Source organism: Convolutriloba macropyga, chromosome 13 (genome assembly GCF_964194025.1).
Source record: "Convolutriloba macropyga chromosome 13, txConMacr16.3, whole genome shotgun sequence".
In the NCBI taxonomy this organism is placed as follows: Eukaryota; Metazoa; Xenacoelomorpha; order Acoela; family Convolutidae; genus Convolutriloba; species Convolutriloba macropyga.
Genome location: NC_134480.1, coordinates 23838851 through 23863902, shown reverse-complemented (window position 1 = coordinate 23863902; position 25052 = coordinate 23838851). Strand labels below are relative to the sequence as shown.

The 25052-nt window shown below is 31.7% G+C and overlaps 1 protein-coding gene across 2 annotated transcripts in view; it reads left to right on the top strand.

Moving 5' to 3' along the window:
- The window catches only part of LOC142351460 (uncharacterized), a 104885-nt gene extending 82423 nt beyond the window's left edge, over positions 1 to 22462 (top strand). For both annotated transcript variants that reach the window (XM_075403482.1, XM_075403483.1), the window contains exon 4: positions 21976 to 22462. In XM_075403482.1, coding sequence (XP_075259597.1) covers positions 21976 to 22345 — 370 coding nt within the window. In that variant the 3' untranslated portion in view covers positions 22346 to 22462. The remainder of the gene's footprint in view (positions 1 to 21975) is intronic.
- Positions 22463 to 25052: the final 2590 nt, after the last annotated feature.

Sequence of the window (25052 nt, the reverse complement as noted above, 5' to 3'; positions counted from 1 at the left end):
CATAGAAACCACGCGCTTAATTCTGAAACCGCAAAATAATCTTGTTGGTCCTCGTTTTCTGCAAATATTATCTGTCATTAAATAAGCCCTGATATGAAATTCTTGTAATTAAAAAAAAGTTATACATAAAAATCATTTGCATAGTGGAAATATTTTATAAAAAGATGTCGAGACACATTTAAGTCTAAAAAAACTTTTTTATCGTAAGGATCCATGGCGATATCAAGATCAGCCAAAATTTTGCAGACTGTTTAAAAAAATAGTCATTTGTTCAAATTATTTCAAAATAGATTATTTTTTTTAAACAAAATCTTTTAGTTTGTCAAAAATAAAAATGCATTTCGTATAGTTAATGAGTTTAAGTTCGCAAAAAACTGGCAAAAAGTGAACTCCAGAAGACTCTCAAAGCCCGTGGGTGTGCTTCTAGCTCAAATTTCAGCTTTAAAAGAACATGCCATCATTTTTAAGGTGTTTACTTTCGATTGCACTTGTCAATTTTGCCATAATGCGACAAGAAAACAATCTGAACTCAAAAAATAGGCAGTTATGCTCAAAAAATTAAAAAGACGAAGTATCAAAACAAAAAGACTATTAGTTGAACATAGAACCGTTACTGACATTAAGTTATAACCCACAAAAAGTCGTTTTCTTCCTGTTTTTATTGAGACTGCGCCCGAAAATGAGAAAAAAAGTCAAAATAGTTACAAAGTTCAAAAACTAACTAATGTTTTTGTTGAAACTAATATATTCACAGTCATAACAGACAATAGACAGCAACTAAAAAAGTGTCAAGGTTCATTTCTACCTGTTGAAAGGTAACTGGTTCTTTGACTGGGGACAATAAATTGTTCGGTTTAAATGTTGGGCAAAAAAGCCAACAAATGGAAGCAGAATTCAAGAAGTACACAAAATGATTTTACGAAATTAACTGGTCATAGCCATAGAAACCACGCGCTTAATTCCGAAACCGCAAAATAATCTTGTTGGGCCTCGTTTTCTGCAAATATTATCTGTCATTAAATAAGCCCTGATATGAAATTCTTGTAATTAAAAAAAAGTTATACATAAAAATCATTTGCATGGTGGAAATATTTCAAAAAAAGATGTCGAGACAGATTTAAATCTAAAAAAAACTTTTTTATCGTAAGGATCCATGGCGATATCAAGATCAGCCAAAATTTTGCAGACTGTTTAAAAAAATAGTCATTTGTTCAAATTATTGCAAAATAGATTATTTTTTTAAACAAAATCTTTCAGTTTGTCAAAAATAAAAATGCATTTCGTATAGTTAATGAGTTTAAGTTTGCAAAAAAACTGGCAAAAAAAGAAATCCAGAAGACTCTCAAAGCCCGTGGGTGTGCTTCTAGCTCAAATTTCAGCTTTAAAAGAACATGCGATCATTTTTAAGGTGTATACTTTCGATTGCACTTGTCATTTTTGCCATAATGCGACAAGAAAACAATCTGAACTTAAAAAATAGGCAGTTATGCTCAAAAAATTAAAAAGACGAAGTATCAAAACAAAAAGACTATTAGTTGAACATAGAACCGTTACTGACATTAAGTTATAACCCACAAAAAGTCGTTTTCTTCCTGTTTTTATTGAGACTGCACCCGAAAATGAGAAAAAAAGTCAAAATAGTTACAAAGTTCAAAAACTAACTAATGTTTTTGTTGAAACGAATATATTCACAGTCACAACAAACAATAGATAGCAACTAAAAAAGTGTCAAGGTTCATTTCTACCTGTTGAAAGGTAACTGGTTCTTTGACTGGGGACAATAAATTGTTGGGTTTAAATGTTGGGCAAAAAAGCCAACAAACGGAAGCAGAATTCAAGAAGTACACAAAATGATTTTACGAAATTAACTGGTCATAGCCATAGAAACCACGCGCTTAATTCTGAAACCGCAAAATAATCTTGTTGGGCCTCGTTTTCTGCAAATATTATCTGTCATTAAATAAGCCCTGATATGAAATTCTTGTAAGTAAAAAAAAGTTATACATAAAAATCATTTGCATAGTGGAAATATTTCAAAAAAAGATGTCGAGACATATTTAAATCTAAAAAAACTTTTTTATCGTAAGGATCCATGGCGAGATCAAGATCAGCCAAAATTTTGCAGACTGTTTAAAAAAATAGTCATTTGTTCAAATTATTGCAAAATAGATTATTTTTTTAAACAAAATCTTTCAGTTTGTCAAAAATAAAAATGCATTTCGTATAGTTAATGAGTTTAAGTTTGCAAAAAACTGGCAAAAATGAACTCCAGAAGACTCTCAAAGCCCTTCGGTGTGCTTCTAGCTCAAATTTCAGCTTTAAAAGAACATGCCATCATTTTTAAGGTGTTTACTTTCGATTGCACTTGTCAATTTTGCCATAATGCGACAAGAAAACAATCTGAACTCAAAAAATAGGCAGTTATGCTCAAAAAATTAAAAAGACGAAGTATCAAAACAAAGAGACTATTAGTTGAAAATAGAACCGTTACTGACATTAAGTTATAACCCACAAAAAGTCATTTTCTTCCTGTTTTTATTGAGACTGGGCCCGAAAATGAGAAAAAAAGTCAAAATAGTTAAAAAGTTCAAAAACTAACTAATGTTTTTGTTGAAACGAATATATTCACAGTCATAACAGACAATAGATAGCAACTAAAAAAGTATCAAGGTTCATTTTTACCTGTTGAAAGGTAACTGGTTCTTTGACTGGGGACAATAAATTGTTGGGTTTAAAGATTGGGCAAAAGAGCCAACAGATGGAAGCAGAATTCAAGAAGTACACAAAATGATTTTACGAAATTAATTAGTCATAACCATAGAAACCACGCGCTTAATTCTGAAACTGCAAAATAATCTTGTTGGGCCTCGTTTTCTGCAAATATTATCTGTCATTAAATAAGCCCTGATATGAAATTCTTGTAATTAAAAAAAGTTATACATAAAAATCATTTGCATAGTGGAAATATTTCAAAAAAAGATGTCGAGACACATTTAAATCCAAAAAAATTTTTTTATCGTAAGGATCCATGGCGAGATCAAGATCAGCCAAAATTTTGCAGACTGTTTAAAAAAATAGTCATTTGTTCAAATTATTGCAAAATAGATTATTTTTTTAAACAAAATCTTTCAGTTTGGCAAAAATAAAAATGCATTTCGTATAGTTAATGAGTTTAAGTTTGCAAAAAACTGGCAAAAAGTGAACTCCAGTAGACTCTCAAAGCCCGTGGGTGTGCTTCTAGCTCAAATTTCAGCTTTAAAAGAACATGCCATCATTTTTAAGGTGTTTACTTTCGATTGCACTTGTCAATTTTGCCATAATGCGACAAGAAAACAATCTGAACTCAAAAAATAGGCAGTTATGCTCAAAAAATTAAAAAGACGAAGTATCAAAACAAAGAGACTATTAGTTGAACATAGAACCGTTACTGACATTAAGTTATAACCCACAAAAAGTCGTTTTCTTCCTGTTTTTATTGAGACTGGGCCCGAAAATGAGAAAAAAAGTCAAAATAGTTACAAAGTTCAAAAACTAACTAATGTTTTTGTTGAAACGAATATATTCACAGTCAAAACAGACAATAGATAGCAACTAAAAAAGTATCAAGGTTCATTTTTACCTGTTGAAAGGTAACTGGTTCTTTGACTGGGGACAATAAATTGTTGGGTTTAAAGGTTGGGCAAAAGAGCCAACAAATGGAAGCAGAATTCAAGAAGTACACAAAATGATTTTACGAAATTAATTAGTCATAGCCATAGAAACCACGCGCTTAATTCTGAAACCGCAAAATAATCTTGTTGGGCCTCGTTTTCTGCAAATAATATCTGTCTTTAAATAAGCCCTGATATGAAATTCTTGTAAGTAAAAAAAAAGTTATACATAAAAACCATTTGCATAGTGGAAATATTTCAAAAAAGATGTCGAGACACATTTAAATCTAAAAAAACTTTTTTATCGTAAGGATCCATGGCGAGATCAAGATCAGCCAAATTTTTGCAGACTGTTCAAAAAAAAGTCATTTGTTCAAATTATTGCAAAATAGATCATTTTTTTTTAACAAAATCTTTCAGTTTGTCAAAAATAAAAATGCATTTCGTATAGTTAATGAGTTTAAGTTTGCAAAAAACTGGCAAATTTTGAACTCCAGAAGACTCTCAAAGCCCGTGGGTGTACTTCTAGCTCAAATTTCAGCTTTAAAAGAACATGGCATTATTTTTAAGGTGTTTACTTTCGATTGCACTTGTCAATTTTGCCATAATGCGACAAGAAAACAATCTGAACTCAAAAAATAGGCAGTTATGCTCAAAAAATTAAAATGACGAAGTATCGAAACAAAGAGACTATTAGTTGAACATAGAACCGTTTTTGAAATTAAGTTATAACCCACAAAAAGTCGTTTTCTTCCTGTTTTTATTGAGACTGCGCCCGAAAATGAGAAAAAAAGTCAAAATAGTTACAAAGTTCAAAAATTAACTAATGTTTTTGTTGAAACGAATATATTCACAGTCATAACAGACAATAGATAGCAACTAAAAAAGTGTCAAGGTTCATTTTTACCTGTTGAAAGGTAACTGGTTCTTTGACGGGGGACAATAAATTGTTGGGTTTAAAGGTTGGGCAAAAGAGCCAACAAATGGAAGCAGAATTCAAGAAGTACACAAAATGATTTTACGAAATTAATTAGTCATAGCCATAGAAACCACGCGCATAATTCTGATACCGCAAAATATTCTTGTTGGGCCTCGGTGTCTGCAAATATTATCTGTCTTTAAATAAGCCCTGATATGAAATTCTTGTAAGTAAAAAAAAGTTATACATAAAAATCATTTGCATAGTGGAAATATTTCAAAAAAAGATGTCGAGACACATTTAAATCTAAAAAAACTTTTTTATCGTAAGGATCCATGGCGAGATCAAGATCAGCCAAAATTTTGCAGACTGTTCAAAAAAAAAGTCATTTGTTCAAATTATTGCAAAATAGATCATTTTTTTTAACAAAATCTTTCAGTTTGTCAAAAATAAAAATGCATTTCGTATAGTTAATGAGTTTAAGTTTGCAAAAAACTGGCAAATTTTGAACTCCAGAAGACTCTCAAAGCCCGTGGGTGTACTTCTAGCTCAAATTTCAGCTTTAAAAGAACATGGCATCATTTTTAAGGTGTTTACTTTCGATTGCACTGGTCAATTTTGCCATAATGCGACAAGAAAACAATCTGAACTCAAAAAATAGGCAGTTATGCTCAAAAAATTAAAATGACGAAGTATCGAAACAAAGAGACTATTAGTTGAACATAGAACCGTTTTTGAAATTAAGTTATAACCCACAAAAAGTCGTTTTCTTCCTGTTTTTATTGAGACTGCGCCCGAAAATGAGAAAAAAAGTCAAAATAGTTACAAAGTTCAAAAATTAACTAATGTTTTTGTTGAAACGAATATATTCACAGTCATAACAGACAATAGATAGCAACTAAAAAAGTGTCAAGGTTCATTTTTACCTGTTGAAAGGTAACTGGTTCTTTGACTGGGGACAATAAATTGTTGGGTTTAAAGGTTGGGCAAAAGAGCCAACAAATGGAAGCAGAATTCAAGAAGTACACAAAATGATTTTACGAAATTAATTAGTCATAGCCATAGAAACCACGCGCTTAATTCTGATACCGCAAAATAATCTTGTTGGGCCTCGGTGTCTGCAAATATTATCTGTCTTTAAATAAGCCCTGATATGAAATTCTTTTAAGTAAAAAAAAAGTTATACATAAAAATCATTTGCATAGTGGAAATATTTCAAAAAAAGATGTCGAGACACATTTAAATCTAAAAAAACTTTTTTATCGTAAGGATCCATGGCGAGATCAAGATCAGCCAAAATTTTGCAGACTGTTTAAAAAAATAGTCATTTGTTCAAATTATTGCAAAATAGATTATTTTTTTAAACAAAATCTTTCAGTTTGTCAAAAATAAAAATGCATTTCGTATAGTTAATGAGTTTAAGTTTGCAAAAAACTGGCAAAATTTGAACTCCAGAAGACTCTCAAAGCCCGTGGGTGTACTTCTAGCTCAAATTTCAGCTTTAAAAGAACATGGCATCATTTTTAAGGCGTTTACTTTCGATTGCACTTGTCAATTTTGCCATAATGCGACAAGAAAACAATCTGAACTCAAAAAATAGGCAGTTATGCTCAAAAAATTAAAATGACGAGGTATCGAAACAAAGAGACTATTAGTTGAACATAGAACCGTTACTGACATTAAGTTATAACTCACAAAATGTCGTTTTCTTCCTGTTTTTATTGAGACTGCGCCCGAAAATGAGAAAAAAAGTCAAAATAGTTACAAAGTTCAAAAACTAACCATTGTTTTTGTTGAAACGAAACTATTCACAGTCATAACAGACAATAGATAGCAACTAAAAAAGTGTCAAGGTTCATTTTTACCTGTTGAAAGATAACTGGTTCTTTGACTGGGGACAATAAATTGTTGGGCTTAAAGTTGGGCAAAAGAGCCAACAAATGAAAGCAGAATTCAAGAAGTACACAAACATGACTTTACAAAAACAATTGGTCATAGCCATAGAAACCACGCGCTTAACTCTGAAACCGCAAAATAATCTTGTTGGGCCTCGTTTTCTGCAAATATTATCTGTCATTAAATCAGCCCTGATATGAAATTCTTGTAGGTAAAAAAAGTTATACATAAATATCATTTGCATAGTGGAAATATTTAAAAAAAAAGATGTCGAGACACATTTAAATCTAAAAAATTTTTTTTATCGTAAGGATCCATGGCGAGATCAAGATCAGCCAAAATGTTGCTGACCGTTTAAAAACATAGTCATTTGTTCAAATTATTGCAAAATAGATTATTTTTTTTAACAAAATCTTTCAGTTTGTCAAAAATAAAAATGCATTTCGTATAGTTAATGAGTTTAAGTTTGCAAAAAACGGGCAAAATTTGAACTCCAGAAGACTCTCAAAGCCCGTGGATGTACTTCTAGCTCAAATTTCAGCTTTAAAAGAACATGGCATCATTTTTAAGGTGTTTACATTCGATTGCACTTGTCAATTTTGCCATAATGCGACAAGAAAACAATCTGAATTCAAAAAATAGGCAGTTATGCTCAAAAAATAAAAAAGGCGAAGTATCAAAACAAAGAGACTATTAGTTGAACATAGAACCGTTACTGACATTAAGTTATAACCCACAAAAAGTCGTTTTCTTCCTGTTTTTATTGAGACTGCGCCCGAAAATGAGAAAAAAAGTCAAAATAGTTACAAAGTTCAAAAACTAACTAATGTTTTTGTTGAAACGAATATATTCACAGTCATAACAGACAATAGATAGCAACTAAAAAAGTGTCAAGGTTCAATTTTACCTGTTGAAAGGTAACTGGTTCTTTGACTGGGGAAAATAAATTGTTGGGTTTAAAGGTTGGGCAAAAGAGCCAACAAATGGAAGCAGAATTCGAGAAGTACACAAAATGATTTTACGAAATTAATTAGTCATAGCCATGGAAACCACGCGCTTAATTCTGAAACCGCAAAATAATCTTGTTGGGCCTCGTTGTCTGCAAATATTATCTGTCTTTAAATAAGCCCTGATATGAAATTCTTGTAAGTAAAAAAAAGTTATACATAAAAATCATTTGCATAGTGGAAATATTTCAAAAAAAGATGTCGAGACACATTTAAATCTAAAAAAACTTTTTTATCGTAAGGTTCCATGGCGAGATCAAGATCAGCCAAAATTTTGCAGACTGTTTAAAAAAATAGTCATTTGTTCAAACTATTGCAAAATAGATTATTTTCTTAAACAAAATCTTTCAGTTTGTCAAAAATAAAAATGCATTTCTTATAGTTATTGAGTTTAAGTTTGCAAAAAACTGGCAAAACTTGAACTCCAGAAGACTCTCAAAGCCCGTGGATGTACTTCTGGCTCAAATTTCAGCTTTAAAAGAACATGGCATCATTTTTAAAGTGTTTACATTCGATTGCACTTGTCAATTTTGCCATAATGCGACAAGAAAACAGTCTGAACTCAAAAAATAGGCAGTTATGCTCAAAAAATTAAAATGACGAAGTATCGAAACAAAGAGACTATTAGTTGAACATAGAACCGTTACTGACATTAAGTTATAACTCACAAAAAGTCGTTTTCTTCCTGTTTTTATTGAGACTGCGCCCGAAAATGAGAAAAAAGTCAAAATAGTTACAAAGTTCAAAAATTAACCAATGTTTTTGTTGAAACGAATATATTCACAGTCATAACAGACAATAGATAGCAACTAAAAAAGTGTCAATGTTCATTTTTACCTGTTGAAAGATAACTGGTTCTTTGACTGGGGACAATAAATTGTTGGGCTTAAAGGTTGGGCAAAAGAGCCAACAAATGAAAGCAGAATTCAAGAAGTACACAAAAATGATTTTACGAAAACAATTGGTCATAGCCATAGAAACCACGCGCTTAACTCTGAAACCGCAAAATAATCTTGTTGGGCCTCGTTTTCTGCAAATATTATCTGTCATTAAATCAGCCCTGATATGAAATTCTTGTAAGTAAAAAAAAGTTTTACATAAATATCATTTGCATAGTGGAAATATTTCAAAAAAAGATGTCGAGACACATTTAAATCAAAAAAAACTTTTTTATCGTAAGGATCCATGGCGAGATCAAGATCAGCCAAAATGTTGCTGACCGTTTAAAAACATAGTCATTTGTTCAAATTATTGCAAAATAGATTATTTTTTTTAACAAAATCTTTCAGTTTGTCAAAAATAAAAATGCATTTCGTATAGTTAATGAGTTTAAGTTTGCAAAAAACGGGCAAAATTTGAACTCCAGAAGACTCTCAAAGCCCGTGGATGTACTTCTGGCTCAAATTTCAGCTTTAAAAGAACATGGCATCATTTTTAAAGTGTTTACATTCGATTGCACTTGTCAATTTTGCCATAATGCGACAAGAAAACAGTCTGAACTCAAAAAATAGGCAGTTATGCTCAAAAAATTAAAATGACGAAGTATCGAAACAAAGAGACTATTAGTTGAACATAGAACCGTTACTGACATTAAGTTATAACTCACAAAAAGTCGTTTTCTTCCTGTTTTTATTGAGACTGCGCCCGAAAATGAGAAAAAAGTCAAAATAGATACAAAGTTCAAAAATTAACCAATGTTTTTGTTGAAACGAATATATTCACAGTCATAACAGACAATAGATAGCAACTAAAAAAGTGTCAATGTTCATTTTTACCTGTTGAAAGATAACTGGTTCTTTGACTGGGGACAATAAATTGTTGGGCTTAAAGGTTGGGCAAAAGAGCCAACAAATGAAAGCAGAATTCAAGAAGTACACAAAAATGATTTTACGAAAACAATTGGTCATAGCCATAGAAACCACGCGCTTAACTCTGAAACCGCAAAATAATCTTGTTGGGCCTCGTTTTCTGCAAATATTATCTGTCATTAAATCAGCCCTGATATGAAATTCTTGTAAGTAAAAAAAAGTTTTACATAAATATCATTTGCATAGTGGAAATATTTCAAAAAAAGATGTCGAGACACATTTAAATCAAAAAAAACTTTTTTATCGTAAGGATCCATGGCGAGATCAAGATCAGCCAAAATTTTGCAGACTGTTTAAAAAAATAGTCATTTGTTCAAATTATTGCAAAATAGATTATTTTTTTAAACAAAATCTTTCAGTTTGTCAAAAATAAAAATGCATTTTGTATAGTTAATGAGTTTAAGTTTGCAAAAAACTGGCAAATATTGAACTCCAGAAGACTCTCAAAGCCCGTGGGTGTGCTTCTAGCTCAAATTTCAGCTTCAAAAAGAACATGGCATCATTTCTAAGGTGTTTACTTTCGATTGCACTTGTCAATTTTGCCATAATGCGACAAGAAAACAATCTGAACTCAAAAAATAGGCAGTTATGCTCAAAAAATAAAACAAGCGAAGTATCAAAACAAAGAGACTATTAGTTGAACATAGAACCGTTACTGACATTAGGTCATAACCCACAAAAATTTGTTTTCTTCCTGTTTTTTTTTGAGACTGCGCCCGAAAATGAGGAAAAAAGTCAAAATAGTTACAAAGTTCAAAAACTAACCAATGTTTTTTAAAACGAATATATTCACAGTCATAACAGACAATAGATTGCATCTAAAAACGTGTCAAGGTTCATTTTTACCTGTTGAAAGATAAATGGTTCTTTTCTTTGACTGGGGACAATAAATTGTTGGGCTTAAAGTTTGGGCAAAAGAGCCAACAAATGAAAGCAGTATTCAAGAAGTACATAAAAATGATTTTACGAAAACAATTGGTCATAGCCATAGAAACCAAGCGCTTAACTCTGAAACCGCAAATTAATATTGTTGGGCCTCGTTTGCTGCAAATATTATCTCTGTCATTAAATGAGCCCTGATATGAAATTCTTGTAAGTAAAAAAAAGGTATACATAAAAATCATTTGCATAGTGGAAAAATTTCAAAAAAAGATGTCGAGACACATTTAAATCTAAAAAATTTTTTTATCGTAAGGATCCATGGCGAGATCAAGATCAGCCAAAATGTTGCTGACCGTTTAAAAAAATAGTCATTTGTTCAAATTATTGCAAAATAGATTTTTTTATCGAAATCTTTCAGTTTGTCAAAAATAAAAACGCATTTTGTATAATTAATGAGTTTAAATTTGCAAAAAACTAGCAAAATTTGATTTCAAGAAGACTCTCAAAGCCAGTGGGTGTACTTCTAGCTCAATTTTCAGCTTTAAAAGAATAGGGCATCAGTTTTAAGGTATTTAAATCCAGTAAATTAAGCAAGTTGGCTGAAAAAGCAACTTTGGTCCCAATTTTGGTCCCAAAAAACAGAATTTTGAAAAATCTGGACAACAAAAGTGGACCGGATAATTCAGCAACCCTGCTCTATCTTTAGAGATAAAGTTAATAACAATGCACTTAACAATTTGAACAAATTTTAGCAAAATTCCATACTCTAAGCTGGACGGGCTTTTTAATGATACCACTCACAACTCTCTACGATGATTATATCGATCGGCCATAATTGTCTGAACAAAAAAAAACTCATTTGAGTATATAGTTCCTCCACCACTAAAATGGGTCGCAACAATAATATTACGTCAACTGTCCTATAATACCACCTATTACTGCAAAAGTCTTTACCTAATAGCCAGTCTTATTGGACAGTTGACGTAACAGGCAGCAGTATTATTGGCTTGTTGACGTAAATTTCAGAGTTGTTGACCAGTTTTGCTCGTTTTACTGCTGTTTTGACGGTTCATCAGAGATCGAGTTAAGTCACTGCTTATATAACCACTAAAATATGGCAATTAATTTGGGAAGTTTTTTATTTTGGAGTTATAGAGGCTTTTATTTTGGAGTTATAGAGTATGGTGCGATTCTTTGCATCATAATTAGTTTTTTATTTTGGAGTTATAGAAACTTTTATTTTGGAGTTATAGAGTATGGTGCGATTCTTTGCATCATAATTACAAACATCTTAAATTGAAATTTTTTTGATTTCTATTTTTCTGACTTAACAAAAGACTAAAAGAAATTTGCCCATACATGTTGCTGCAGAATCTTAGAGCTTTATACGAACAATTGCAAGATTCCCTAATTTCGTAAGAGAACACAAATTAGAACCCGAATTACTGCGACTGGTCAACTAAAAGACAAAAATTTTTGCTGCATACCCATAGTTGCTTCAAAGTTTTCATAGGAAAGATCTAAGATTTTTAGATAAGAATGGTAACCAGTGCAGCCGTCTGCTTTTGCTTTCTCTGTAGAAAACGACTAATGCTAATAAGAATTTTTTGGAAAAGAAGGGCTGAATTGCAGGAACACCTTTCCTGAAGTGCTTGTGTTCTGTCTTTTATGTCTTTCATGTCTCCTTCAAATCGTTCTTGCGTGCGTTTATAAATTGCTGTTGCCAAATTTTCTGATTGCATGTAAACTTTTTTTGAATTTCACAAGAGTTTTCATTTAACCAATACAGAAAACCTTTATAGGAAATGGGACTCAAAAAGTTTAACCGACAAGGATCCATGGCGAGATCAAGATTAGCCAAAATGTTGAGCTGAATAGATTATTTTTTAAAAAAAATCTTTCAGTTTGTCAAAAATAAAAATGCATTTTGTATGGTTAATGAGTTAAAATTTGCAAAAAAACTGGCAAAATTTGAACTCCAGAAGACTCTCAAAGCCAGTGGGTGTACATCTAGCTCACATTTCAGCTTTGAAAGAATTTGGCGTCATTTTCCAGGTATTTATTTTGAATTGCACTTGTCAATATTGCCATATTACGACAAGGAAACAATCTGAACTCAAAAAATAGGCAGTCATGCTCAAAAAATATCAAGGCGTGGAATCAAAACAAAGAGACCAATAGTTGAACATAAAACCGTTACGGAAATTAATTTATAACCCACAAAAAGTTGTTTTCTTCTTGTTTTTATTGAGACTGCGCCCGAAAATGAGAGAAAAAAGTTAAAATAGTCACAAAGTTCAAAAACTAACCGATGTTTTCTTAGAACGAATTTATTCAAAGTTAGAACAGACAATAGATAGCAACTAAAAGAAAAGTCAAGGTTCATATATACCTCCTGATAGATAACGGGTTCTTTGACGGGGGACAATAAGTTGTTCGGCTTAAAGATTGGGCAAAAGAGACAACAAATGAAAGCAGAATTCAAGAAGTACATAAAAATGATCTTACGAAAATAATTGGTCATAGCTATAGAAACCACGCTCTTAACTCAGAAACCGCAATATAATCTCGTTGGGCCTCGTTTTCTGCAAATATTATCGGTCATTAATTGAGCCCTGATATGAAATTCTTGTAAAAAAAAGGTATACATAAAAATCATTAACATAGTGAAAATATTTCAAAAAAACATTTCGAGACCCATTAAATTCTTAAAAACGTTTTTATCGTAAGGATCCATGGCGAGATCAAGATCGGCCAAAATGTTGCTGACTGTTTAAAAAAATAGTCATTTCTTCAAATGATTGCAAAATAGATTATTTTTTTAACAAAATTTGAACTCCAAAAGACTAGCAAAGCCATTGGAAGTATATCTAGCTCAATTTTTAGCTTTAAAAGAATAATGCATCAGTTTTAAGGTATTTAAATTCAGTAAATTTAAAGCAAGTTGGCTGAAAAAGCAATTGGTCCCAAAATAAGAATTTTGAAAAATTGAGCATAAATTCTGGACAACAAACTTGGACCGGATAATTCAGCAACCCTGCTCTATCTTTAGAGATAAAGTTAATAACAATGCACTTAACAATTTGAACAAAGTTTAGCAAAATTCCATACTCTAAGCTGGACGGGCTTTTTAATGATACCACTCACAACTCTCTACGATGATTATATCGATCGGCCACAATTGTCTGAACAAAAAAAAAACTCATTTGAGTATATAGTTCCTCCACCACTAAAATGGGGCGCAACAATAATATTACGTCAACTGTCCTATAACACCACCTATTACTGCAAGAGATTTTACGTAATAGCCAGTCTTATTGGACAGTTGACGTAACAGGCAGCAGTATGATTGGCTTTTTGACGTAAAATTCAGAGTTGTTGACCAGTTTTGCTTGTGTTACTGCTGTTTTGACGGTTCCTCAGAGATCGAGTTAGGTCACTGCTTAAATGACGACTAAAATATGGCAAAAACTTTGGGAAATTTTTGTTTTGGGGTTATAGAAACTGCTAAGTACGGTGCGATTCTTCGCATCATAATTACAAACAACCTATATAGAAACATTTTTGGTTTCATTTTTTCTGATTTAACAAAAAACTAAACGGACATTGCCCATACATGTTGCTCCAGAATCTTAGAGCTCTATATGAACAATTGCAGGAATCCCTAATTTTCGTAAGAAAACACAAATTAGCACCCAAATTATTGCTATTGGTCAGCTAAAAGAGAAAAATTTGTGCTGCGTACCCATAGTTGCTTCAAAGTTTGTATAAGAAAGATCTAAGATATTTAGATAAGAATGGTAACCAGTGCAGACGTCTGCTTTTACTTAGTCTTTAGAAAAAAAACGACTAAGGCTAATAAGAATTTTTTTTGAAAAATGGGCTGAATTGCAGGAACACCTTTCCTCAAGTGTCTGTGTTCTGTCTTTCATGTCTTTCATGTCTCCTTCAAATCGTTCTTGTGTGCGTTTATACATTGCTGTTGTCAAACTTTCTGATTGCATGTAAACTTTTTTTTGAATTTCACAAGAGTTTTCATTTAACCAATACAGAAAAACTTTATAGGAAATGGGACTCAAAAAGTTTAACCGACAATAGTTTTTTATATAAAGAAAAAAAACCGTTATTTTAATAATTTGAAATTTGAATGAAGACCCATTAAAATCTAAAAACTTTTTTGTCGTAAGGATCCATGGCGAGATCAACATCAGCCAAAATTTTGATGCCCGTCTATAAAAAATACTCATTTCTTCAAATGAGCGCGAAATAGATTATTTTTTTAACAAAATCTTTCAGTTTGTCAAAAATAAAAATGCATTTTGTATGGTTAATGAGTTAAAATTTGCAAAAAACTGGCAAAATTTGAACTCCAGAAGACTCTCAAAGCCAGTGGGTGTACATCTAGCTCATATTTCAGCTTTGAAAGAATTTGGCATCATTTTTAAGGTATTTACGTTGAATTGCACTTGTCAATATTGCCATAATACGACAAGGAAACAATCTGAACTCAAAAAATAGGCAGTTTTGCTCAATAAATTAAAAAGGCGAAGTATCAAAACAAAAAGACTATTAGTTGAACATAGAACCGTTACTGACATTATGTTATAACCCACAAAAAGTCGTTTTCTTCTTGTTTTTATTGAGACTGCGCCCAAAAATGAGAGAAAAAAGTTAAAATAGTCCTAAAGTTCAAAAACTAACCGATATTTTCTTAAAACTAATATATTCAAAGTTATAACAGACAATAGATAGCCACAAAAAGAATTGTCAAGGTTCATTTATACCTCCTGAAAGATAACTGGTTCTTTGACTGGGGACAATAAGTTGTTGGGCTTAAAGATTGGGCAAAAGAGACAACAAATGAAAGCAGAATTCAAGAAGCAGATAAAAACTATTTTACGAAAATAATTGGTCATAGCTATAGAAACCAAGCTCTTAAATCTGAAACCTCAATATAATCTCGTTGGGCCTCGTTTTCGGCAAATATTATCTGCCATTAATTGAGCCCTGATATGAAATCTTGTAATTAAAAAAAAGTATACATAAAAATCATTAACAAGCGGATTTATTTCAAAAAAACATTTCGACACCCATTAAAATCTTAAAAACTTTTTATCGTAAGGATCCATGGCATCCATGGCGAGATCAAGATCGGCCAAAATGTCGAGATCAAGATCGGCATCCATGGCAAGATCAAGATCGGCCAAAATGTTGCTGACTGTTTAAAAAAATAGTCATTTCTTCAAATGATTGCAAAATAGATTATTTTTTTAACAAAATCTTTCAGTTTGCCAAAATTAAAAATGCATTTTAATTTTGCAAAAACCTGGCAAACTTTGAACTCTAAAAGACTATCAAAGCCAGTGGATGTACATCTAGCTCAATTTTCAGCTTTAAGAGAATATGGCATCAGTTTTAAGGTATTTAAATCCAGTAAATTAAGCAAGTTGGCTGAAAAAGCAAATTTGGTCCCAATTTTGGTCCCAAAAAACAGAATTTTGAAAAATCTGGACAACAAAAGTGGACCGGATAATTCAGCAACCCTGCTCTATCTTTAGAGATAAAGTTAATAACAATGCACTTAACAATTTGAACAAATTTTAGCAAAATTCCATACTCTAAGCTGGACGGGCTTTTTAATGATACCACTCACAACTCTCTACGATGATTATATCGATCGGCCATAATTGTCTGAACAAAAAAAAACTCATTTGAGTATATAGTTCCTCCACCACTAAAATGGGTCGCAACAATAATATTACGTCAACTGTCCTATAATACCACCTATTAATGCAAAAGTCTTTACCTAATAGCCAGTCTTATTGGACAGTTGACGTAACAGGCAGCAGTATTATTGGCTTGTTGACGTAAATTTCAGAGTTGTTGACCAGTTTTGCTCGTTTTACTGCTGTTTTGACGGTTCATCAGAGATCGAGTTAAGTCACTGCTTATATAACCACTAAAATATGGCAATTAAATTGGGAAGTTTTTTATTTTGGAGTTATAGAAACTGCTGAGTATGGTGCGATTCTTTGCATCATAATTACAAACATCTTATATTGAAATTTTTTTGATTTCTATTTTTCTGACTTAACAAAAGACTAAAAGAAATTTGCCCATACATGTTGCTGCAGAATCTTAGAGCTTTATACGATCAATTGCAAGATTCCTTAATTTTCGTAAGAAAACACAAATTAGCACCCGAATTATTGCGACTGGTCAGCTAAAAAACAAAAAATTTTGCTGCATACCCATAGTTGCTTCAAAATTTTTATATGAAAGATCTAAGATATTTAGATAAGAATGGTAATCAGTTCAGACGTCTGCTTTTACTTTGTCTTGAGAAAACGACTAAGGCAAATAAGAATTTTAAGGAAAAATGGGCTGAATTGCAGGAACACCATTCCTCAAATGTCTGTGTTGTCTTTCATCGTTCTTGCGTGCGTTTACACATGGCTGTTGTCAAATTTTCTGATTGAATGTAAATTTATGCTTTCATTTTTTTTTGAATTTCACAAGAGTTTTCATTTAACCAAAACAGAAAAACTTTATAGGACACGGGACTCAAAAAGCTCAACTGACAATAATTTTTCATATAAAGAAAAAAATGTTTTTTTATTAATTTGAAACTTTGAATGAATTTTTCAGTTTTTTGCCTTATAAATGGTTATTTTATTTATCCTGATTATGCTAATTATCCTGAGTCCCATTTAATGGAACTTCTACATAATGCTCTTGAATATTTTGCATCAAATAATAAAAATAGGCAAAATTTGATGTACAAAATATTCTTATTTTCTGTATTGCAGCAACATACTTGTCAAAATCAATTCTATCAGTTTATAAAGAGTTCTATAAAAGTCAACAGAGCTATTCCCTTCGGAAAAAAATAAAAAGTTTTCACACATTTGGGACATATGTTGGAAAATTCTGTGTTAAGACAGTCTTGCACGAGCCGTCTTGTTGCTTTTACTATGACGTAAGTCTAATCAGTTGAACAATTGAACAAAAATTGCCCTGTCGCCCACAACAAAAGCGTTATTGACTGTGGAATAAAAAATAGCACATTGTTCCATTTTTGAAAGAAAAAAAAATTCATTATGAAATGACGTAGTATAAACTATTGGGGCCATAATTTTGCATTGAACTTCATTCCACAACTAAGACTTAGCGAATATTACTAGACGCCAATTTTTTGAGAAAAATTCTCAAGGGGTCTACACAATCGCTAGATGGACTCTTTGATTGTTGTTTATAACGTCAGAACTTGTATTGGAAAATATTTTGAGCATGAAACTGTCGCTAATTAGGTTGGTATTTTGTTTATTTCGATTGCAGACATGAACCGGGAAAATTTATCTGTGGAGGGGGAAAATTAGATGTTAAATGACAACGGAACACTCTGACGCCGTAACATTTCCACTGATAAAATTTTATCAGATAACCAAAAACTTGTTTTCATTAAGGTTTAATTAAAATCGAACATTTGGAAATTTAAAGTTCAGATTTTGAAATCTGTTATGAAAGGAAAATTTGTCAGTCAAAACAGCCAGCGTTTTCGCAATGAATTGTGACAGGAAAAAAACTACAGTTACACAATGGTGAGAATTTGGTGCCGGATTGGTAACGGATGACGGTAAATAATAATACTGAGGAAAAATATTGAAAGTATTAATAAAAGCCACAATAGTTTACAAAACATATAACGATTAAAACAGTGGAAAACACTGAACTTTTCAAAATACATTTTTTTTCATCACCATGGGATTAAAACTTTTATAATAACCTTTGGAGATTGGTTTGCTCAACATTTTTTCTTTTTAAAAAATGACGTTGAAAAATTACTAGAAAACTCCGTAATCGAGTCGATCATCGAAAAATAGCCCTCAATGGCTTGCTTAATCTAAGGTAAGTGCAGCTATCTTGCTGCTCCGATTATCAATTAGAGTGAAAATTTACAACGTCTCCTACACTTGCTACCTTAGTTTTCGATACTTTTTTGTTTTTGAGAATTTGAAGCGATATATATATATATATATATATATATATATATATATATATATATGAGCAGAGCAAGTCTTCTTCAGGTGTGAAGAAAAAGCATTTTAATATTTGAGCTAACAATATATTTTCGATCGACAATTTTTCATTGGTCGAACATGGTCTTTTTGTTTGTCCAGCGTGATCTTGCGTGGGTTGAGTAGTGAAAATATTCTTGCTTGAATTTCGTTGATTATGTAAATACTCAAACCGCAGTGTAGCTGCAGATAACAACTTTCAACCGTGGTTATACAACTTCCACAAAAAGTAGTTGAAAGCTTGCCAAAAGGCTTAATTGTTCCGACTAACTATAATGAGGGGAGGAGCATTATATTCAAATGGGTTTCTTTGATCAATCAGTTTTGGCCAATCTATACATTTATCGTAGAGAGTTGTTATTGGTATCATTAGAAAGCCCGTACAGCGTAGAATACGGAATTAAAAAGAGGATCAAAGTTTTTGTGAAAATAGCAATGATACACGGTGCTTTGTTCACATTTTACTATAATTTTGTATAGTTTTGTGTGTTGTTTTTGCTATAATTTGTTTAACATGGGAATCATATCCGTTGCTTTTGTTCACATTTTACGGAAAGTTTATATAATTTTTCGTAAATTTTGCTAAGAGCGCTGTTGACTCTACTGATACAAAATTTTTAGCTTATGAAATCGATGACTGTTTGAAAATTAGGCTTTTTTCAAAAAAAATGACACCAAATGTTTTTTCGGTATAGTTTTCTTCGAATTTGACGGTGGTCCAGGCATCAAAACTTTTACAGATGTTTGATTCAGCTCAAAAAAATACTACATTGCTTGCCGTTCTCTAAAAGTATTATTTTTTGCTAACTTAAAATATTTATACAAAACGAATCTTTCAGTTTTGACTTATTGGCATTTTTTGCCAAATTATCTATTTTGGTTACAAACTAGACAAATAGCTATCATTCGCGAACGCCACTCATTATCAAGGCTAGTTTCCTTGTCTAGAGTTTTTGTCTTTCCTCTTCTACTGTTTTTGACAGTAAAAAAACTAAGATTCCATCAAGATTCCTTCTTGTTTCTTGGAGACCTTCAAAATCATTTAATTCCCACTTTAGTTTTTGTTAATATGAAGCTCCACAATAGCATATGATAGTATATTAGGTTTTCAGAGAGAATTCCTTGGTTTTCATGACTACAACAATGTGTTTTCTTAAGTTCCAATTAATTTCTTGTGTTTTGCCCGCATTTGTTGTCCTTCTTGCGTCTCTTGACTGAGTTTTAATATATAAAAATTCAGTTGGCTTCCTTCAATTGTCAATTTGATCCTGTTTAAAGCTTTGAGTTTAAGTAATATGGGTGGTTCTTTTCCATTTGAGAACAATTGTTTCAAGAGAAAATTTCAGTTTACTTTTATATTTTGCCACTTAATGCCAGTTTTTTCCAACATATTGTTTAAAATCAGTTAGCAAAAAGCAACTTAAACTAGCAGAAAATTTTTTATCTATCTAGAGGTTATTATTCATTTATTTGCTCCAATGCTTCGATAACAAGTGATCGAATTAATTTTCTTTTGTGATCTTTGGACATTTGCCCAATTTGAAAATTGTTTTTATTGTTTTTTCCGTTTATCAATTTATTAAAAAGGTCAAATAATTTTTGAAAAAAAATGCAAAAGTACACATAAAAGGTCTTTAGTCAATTGTGTGTGATTTCATCAGCTTCAAAACCGTTTTCTTGAAATATAATTGAATGTTTGGTATCGCCTGTATTTGTAATTTTTTTGCGCTTTCATTAAACTCATTCTTTGTAATGGCATGTATCCACTGGCTTCCACTGGAGAAATGAACAATCGTTTTTTATTCTTTTGAGCTGATTGCTTATGCTATAATGGACTTTCAAAATTTTGGTTTTGGGAAAAATATTTGAGCTTTTGAACTCTGCGTCTTTATGTTTTTCTTGTTGACAACTTGTATCTTAGTCTTATTAGTGACGTCTCCCATTAAAGTGGAGCAAACAATAATCATTGCTTTTATGTTGCAGCTAATGGTTTTTTTTGCTATGATGCTGAATGGTTTCAGATTATCTTTTAAAAAATTTTTGATTCTGGTCACTGCTGTGGTTAAGTTTTGTAGTCTTTTCCGAATAATCCCTTTTAAACGAGGGCCCATTGATGATCAAAATACTTCAATTACAAAATAAAGTCATAATCTGTTCAATTAGTTTTTGGTTTGAAGGGCTTCAACCATGTTTTTTTGTAACACTGTTTGTAGAATTTTGAGGTTTGTCTGTTTTCCTTGTTAATTTGTTGTCTTAAGACCTAGCCTACTTTAATTTGGGGTACCATTGGTGTCAAATAGTTCTGAAGTTGTTTTTTTGATTAATCAAAGTTGAAAATTAAGGTTTTATAAAAACAAGTGGCAATACTTGTTTTGAAAAATTCATAATATTTGAATTTGGCGATTTCTTTATATCAAATCTCACGATTTTCTACATGGTGTCTAAAGTCAACTCAGGATACATCTTTTTTCAAAGAAATATTTTGATTGTTTTCTAGTTTCGGTTTTAAGTGTGTTTCCATTATTATGAGTTTTCACAAATCTTTGTGATTTCATTAATTGTTAATATGTAATTTTTTAACATTTGACCATTTTTCAGTTTCTTAATTTTTTTGTGGCATACTACAAAACATAAGAGTTTTTTATTTTCTACTAGCCAGATGATGAGAGCAGTTAACATTAGACAATGTTTTTAATGAATAGTTTTTTGTTTTAACAATTTAAACACCGTTTTCGCTCAAAAAATAGCTGATCAATTGATTTTTAGAATGATCTGTCACTTTCGATTGTTGTCCTATGACAATTTCTGGGTAATGAGAGATCGCAATGGTTCCTTGGTTGGACGTATAAAAGAGCTTGCCTAGTATTTTCAGTTGAGAGCTAATAGTTTTTTCGACTTTGAAATTGTTTTCAAAAATTTATATTTAATTTCAAATTTTGGGTGACAAATACAAGTTTTTTGATGCCGATTAAAATTAATCGATGCATTAATTGATACTAGTTAGACTTTTGTCTGGTATTATCTGTTGCCACTTTGCTTTTTTAAAAAGCGTTCGTAAATAGATAATAATTTTTGGTTGTATTTAACAGTCATTTTTGTTAATTGATTTTTGTGTTAGTCTTTTTTCTTAATCCCATCAAGGGCACGTATCAATGGTTCTCCAAGGTGGCTTTATTTAAATAGTTTTCTCGTTAACGAATGCTCCCAATGGCTCCAATTGTGTTACAATAATCGATGTAGTATTTGAAGTTGACAGCTGATGGTTTACTTTTCCTCTTTTTATTCTTGTTCTTCTTGACTTGTTACAAAGTCTCATTAAGGAAAGGTCACATCTGCTTTGAGGTGAAGAACAAGTTGATTTTTTAGTTTAAGTTTTAACTGATGTATTTTGAGTTTGTAACTTTTCTTCTAAAAAAAAGAAACAGAATTTGAATTTGAAGTTGAGCATAACATATTGGGTTGAGCAAAACTCCAGCGCAAATGATATGAGTTGATCTGAAGTCCAGCTGTTTGATAAAGTCGAGCTAAAGTCACCTCATAGGCTATCGGGCCGCGACCGGTCTTTTCGATACTCCTTCTCGAGTAATGGCCGAGGATAGTGTTCAATAACTTGAAGTGAAAACCTGGGTGTTAAACTCTGAGTGATTACTTCGGCTACGGTTTATTTGTTTTCAGCCACAACATGAAGTTGCTTCGAGGGTATTTCTTAATCGTGGGTTCAACCTTCATCACATATTCAATTCCAATCTCAATCTTCATAGCATACGCCATCAACCCTGCCCTCCTCCCTACCCTAATGAAAATCAAAGACTTCGCAGCCGTTTTGGCCACTATGAACAACAGTGTGAACCCTTTCGTCTACTTTTTCTGTCAGAAGACGTTCAAAGATTGTGTCAAAAAACTGGCCCAGAAATTGAGGCGTCGCAATGACAGTTTGGCAGCTGTAACTATTGGGTTCCAGACACAACCCGTCTATTTTCACCCTCCGGCAGCTGTTCAGCTAACCAATTCGTCATTACCCGCATATGCAACTCAGTGTGTTTGAAAAACCCTTTTTCTGTAATTTTTCTTAAGCTTTTTTTGTATAGGGTTCGTTATTATAACCCCTACCCTCGACAATTTATAAGACAAATCATCCCGCCTATTTAGTTTTAGTTTTCAAAAATCTCAAATCAACAATTTTGCATCTCCGATCTAATTTGGAAGTTATTGAAAAATTAGATGAAATTAAAAAAGACTTCAGGGTAAGCATTAAATGAAATGCTGATCAATCAATTGAAATGGTATTCAATAGTGTGTTCGATTTATGACTTGATTCAATTGTTCATATTTTTTAAACTTCAATATGGTAAATTTCTTTTTTTATTTCAACGTTCGTTATCATAATGGTTTTTTTTTCAAATATGCGCAATCTTTTCGAAGGTCACACTAAGAAAAATTCTTCTAATAAAATGGTGCTTTTAAAATTATTCTTATCTAATAAGTTTTAGCATTAGTTCATTTCAACTTGAAGTATTACTATGGAGCATATAAATTCTAACTGAATCCTAAATTCGGCTTACAGTAAATAATGATAATTTCAATTATTTTATTGTGGCATTCATTTTCATCACATAACTTGCATTAAACTCTTTTTACTGCTATAGATTTTAAACCATGCCATGTATAATCATGATCTTGTGAATCGCCATTATTTATTTCCGAATTGACAAGTAAATTACTTGCATAACCAATCGGTTAAGCAGTCAGGTATAATATATACATTCAATTTATCCAGTACAAGATTTAAATCAAAATTAAGCGTTCCGTATTCTGCTAAACATAAAACCAATTCCTGAAGTAGCTAATTTTTCTTTAGAAAAGTACAAATTTAAATTGCTAGAGCAGATGCTGTTTTAACATTCTTTTGAATCCTGATTTTTGAACATGATCTTTGATTTGAGCCATATTGCCAGGAGTTACCACCTAGACTATCTCAGTACTGAAACAGGATGAAAATCAGAGTAAAACTTATGAAGGTGTTCAACGTCATTTTTTTTAATCCTATATGCTCATGAAAAATATACATTTTTCCAAATACATAAAGCGAAATACACATAAAAATTATATTTTAATTCGAACTTTTAATCTCCGTCTCATCCAATGAGGGGAATTACTTTTCCGAAAGCTGTTAATCGCTCTCTACTAATTATTTGATTTCTAATGATTTTCTGGTTCATCCTAATTGTTCGGTTTTCAGGAATTTCCTCAGGTGAGACCGGTTAGTTATCTTGCAAGATATGACACAGGTGCCATTGTTAAAAAAGTTTAATAAAGTGCCAAAAATGTTTTCGAAAAAGGGAAAACTCTCAAGACAATATTTTGTATATATACGTTGTTATCTTTCCATAAATGAACAAAAACGAATTATTTGAATGGCGAAATAGAGTATAATGATGATAAAAACCTTCTTTCGTTTCTACAATTGTTCACGCTTGACTTCGCGATTTTGTTCACGCGTGTTAAATAGTTCTAATTTTGAAGCAATTTAATTCACTCAATTGGCGACAGCTTAATGGAAGAGCGGGGAAAACTAATTCTGTTTTTTAAATTTAATCTTCTGCGGTAAAAATAGCTGAAATAATTAAAGGTCCTGGGGAAACCCCCTGCTGAGGTAGTTTTTAATGGAGCCCCCTGCCTGTCCGTCTTCTGAGAGCGATTCGCCTGCCATTAATCGATTTTTTATTTTCATACTAAATTCTTTGTTATGGTTTTGCTGTTGAACTGGTACAAAAAATTTCAATCAGATAATAAAAAGCTCAAAACAAGTTCTCTTTCATAATCGATCAAATTTTTTGAGAAGTACGAATTTTTGGTTGCCAGCTATTTAATGTAAAGAAAAATACAATACAATATTAAAATAAACTTGCAAGGGTTGATATGTTTCGAAAAATGTAAGCTGGCCAGATTGTTGGAATATTCAAAACAAAATCTCTTTGATTTGTTTTTTGTTTCAATATAGTAACGGGGGTCGAAATTTGTGTAAAAGTCTTCTATAAAAGGTGTTATTTTTCTATGTTTTAATGGATAGCATTTAATTAGAGTTGAATGATTGAATTATTACTCTAGCTTTTACTTTGCTCTATAAATTGATGCAAAAATGCAGGTCTTCAATTTAGGGGGTTGAGATGTGACACGTTCCACAAACTGTTTCGATGAATATCCATGTACTCATATCAATTATGTGCAGTTCTTTGCGATGTAAATTGCTTAACTTATGAGATCAAGGTTATAATTGTTTTATTTATGATATGAATTTCAATTTATCTCAACTATTTATCTAGAGCGGCTTCGTGAAATAATAAAAACTTTAAAAAATCTACGCCAATTTTCTAAAGCAACAAAAAATCAGCAAACCAAAAATTGCACTTGAGCAGAAGATGCGAAGATTAAAAACGAAAATAGCAGGTTTCAGAGCATTATAGTCCAAGCTGCCACGGGATTGGTCGGAAGGAATTAAAAGAATTCAGGTTAATTGGAAAGGTTGATGGTTTCTTACTACTTCCTTGAACCACATGATAAGATAATGCAATAAGATCAAAACCGACGCTTAACTTGAATGTTAACTTGAATTTAATATGCTCAAGTTTCACATTAATAGCATTTTAAATCGATGTAAAATTATTTGTATGATTAGTTGATTACAATATCTTACATTACAGCGGTTCTGCACGTTGAAATTGTTTTCCTCAGTCCAAGAAAAAGTAGAATGT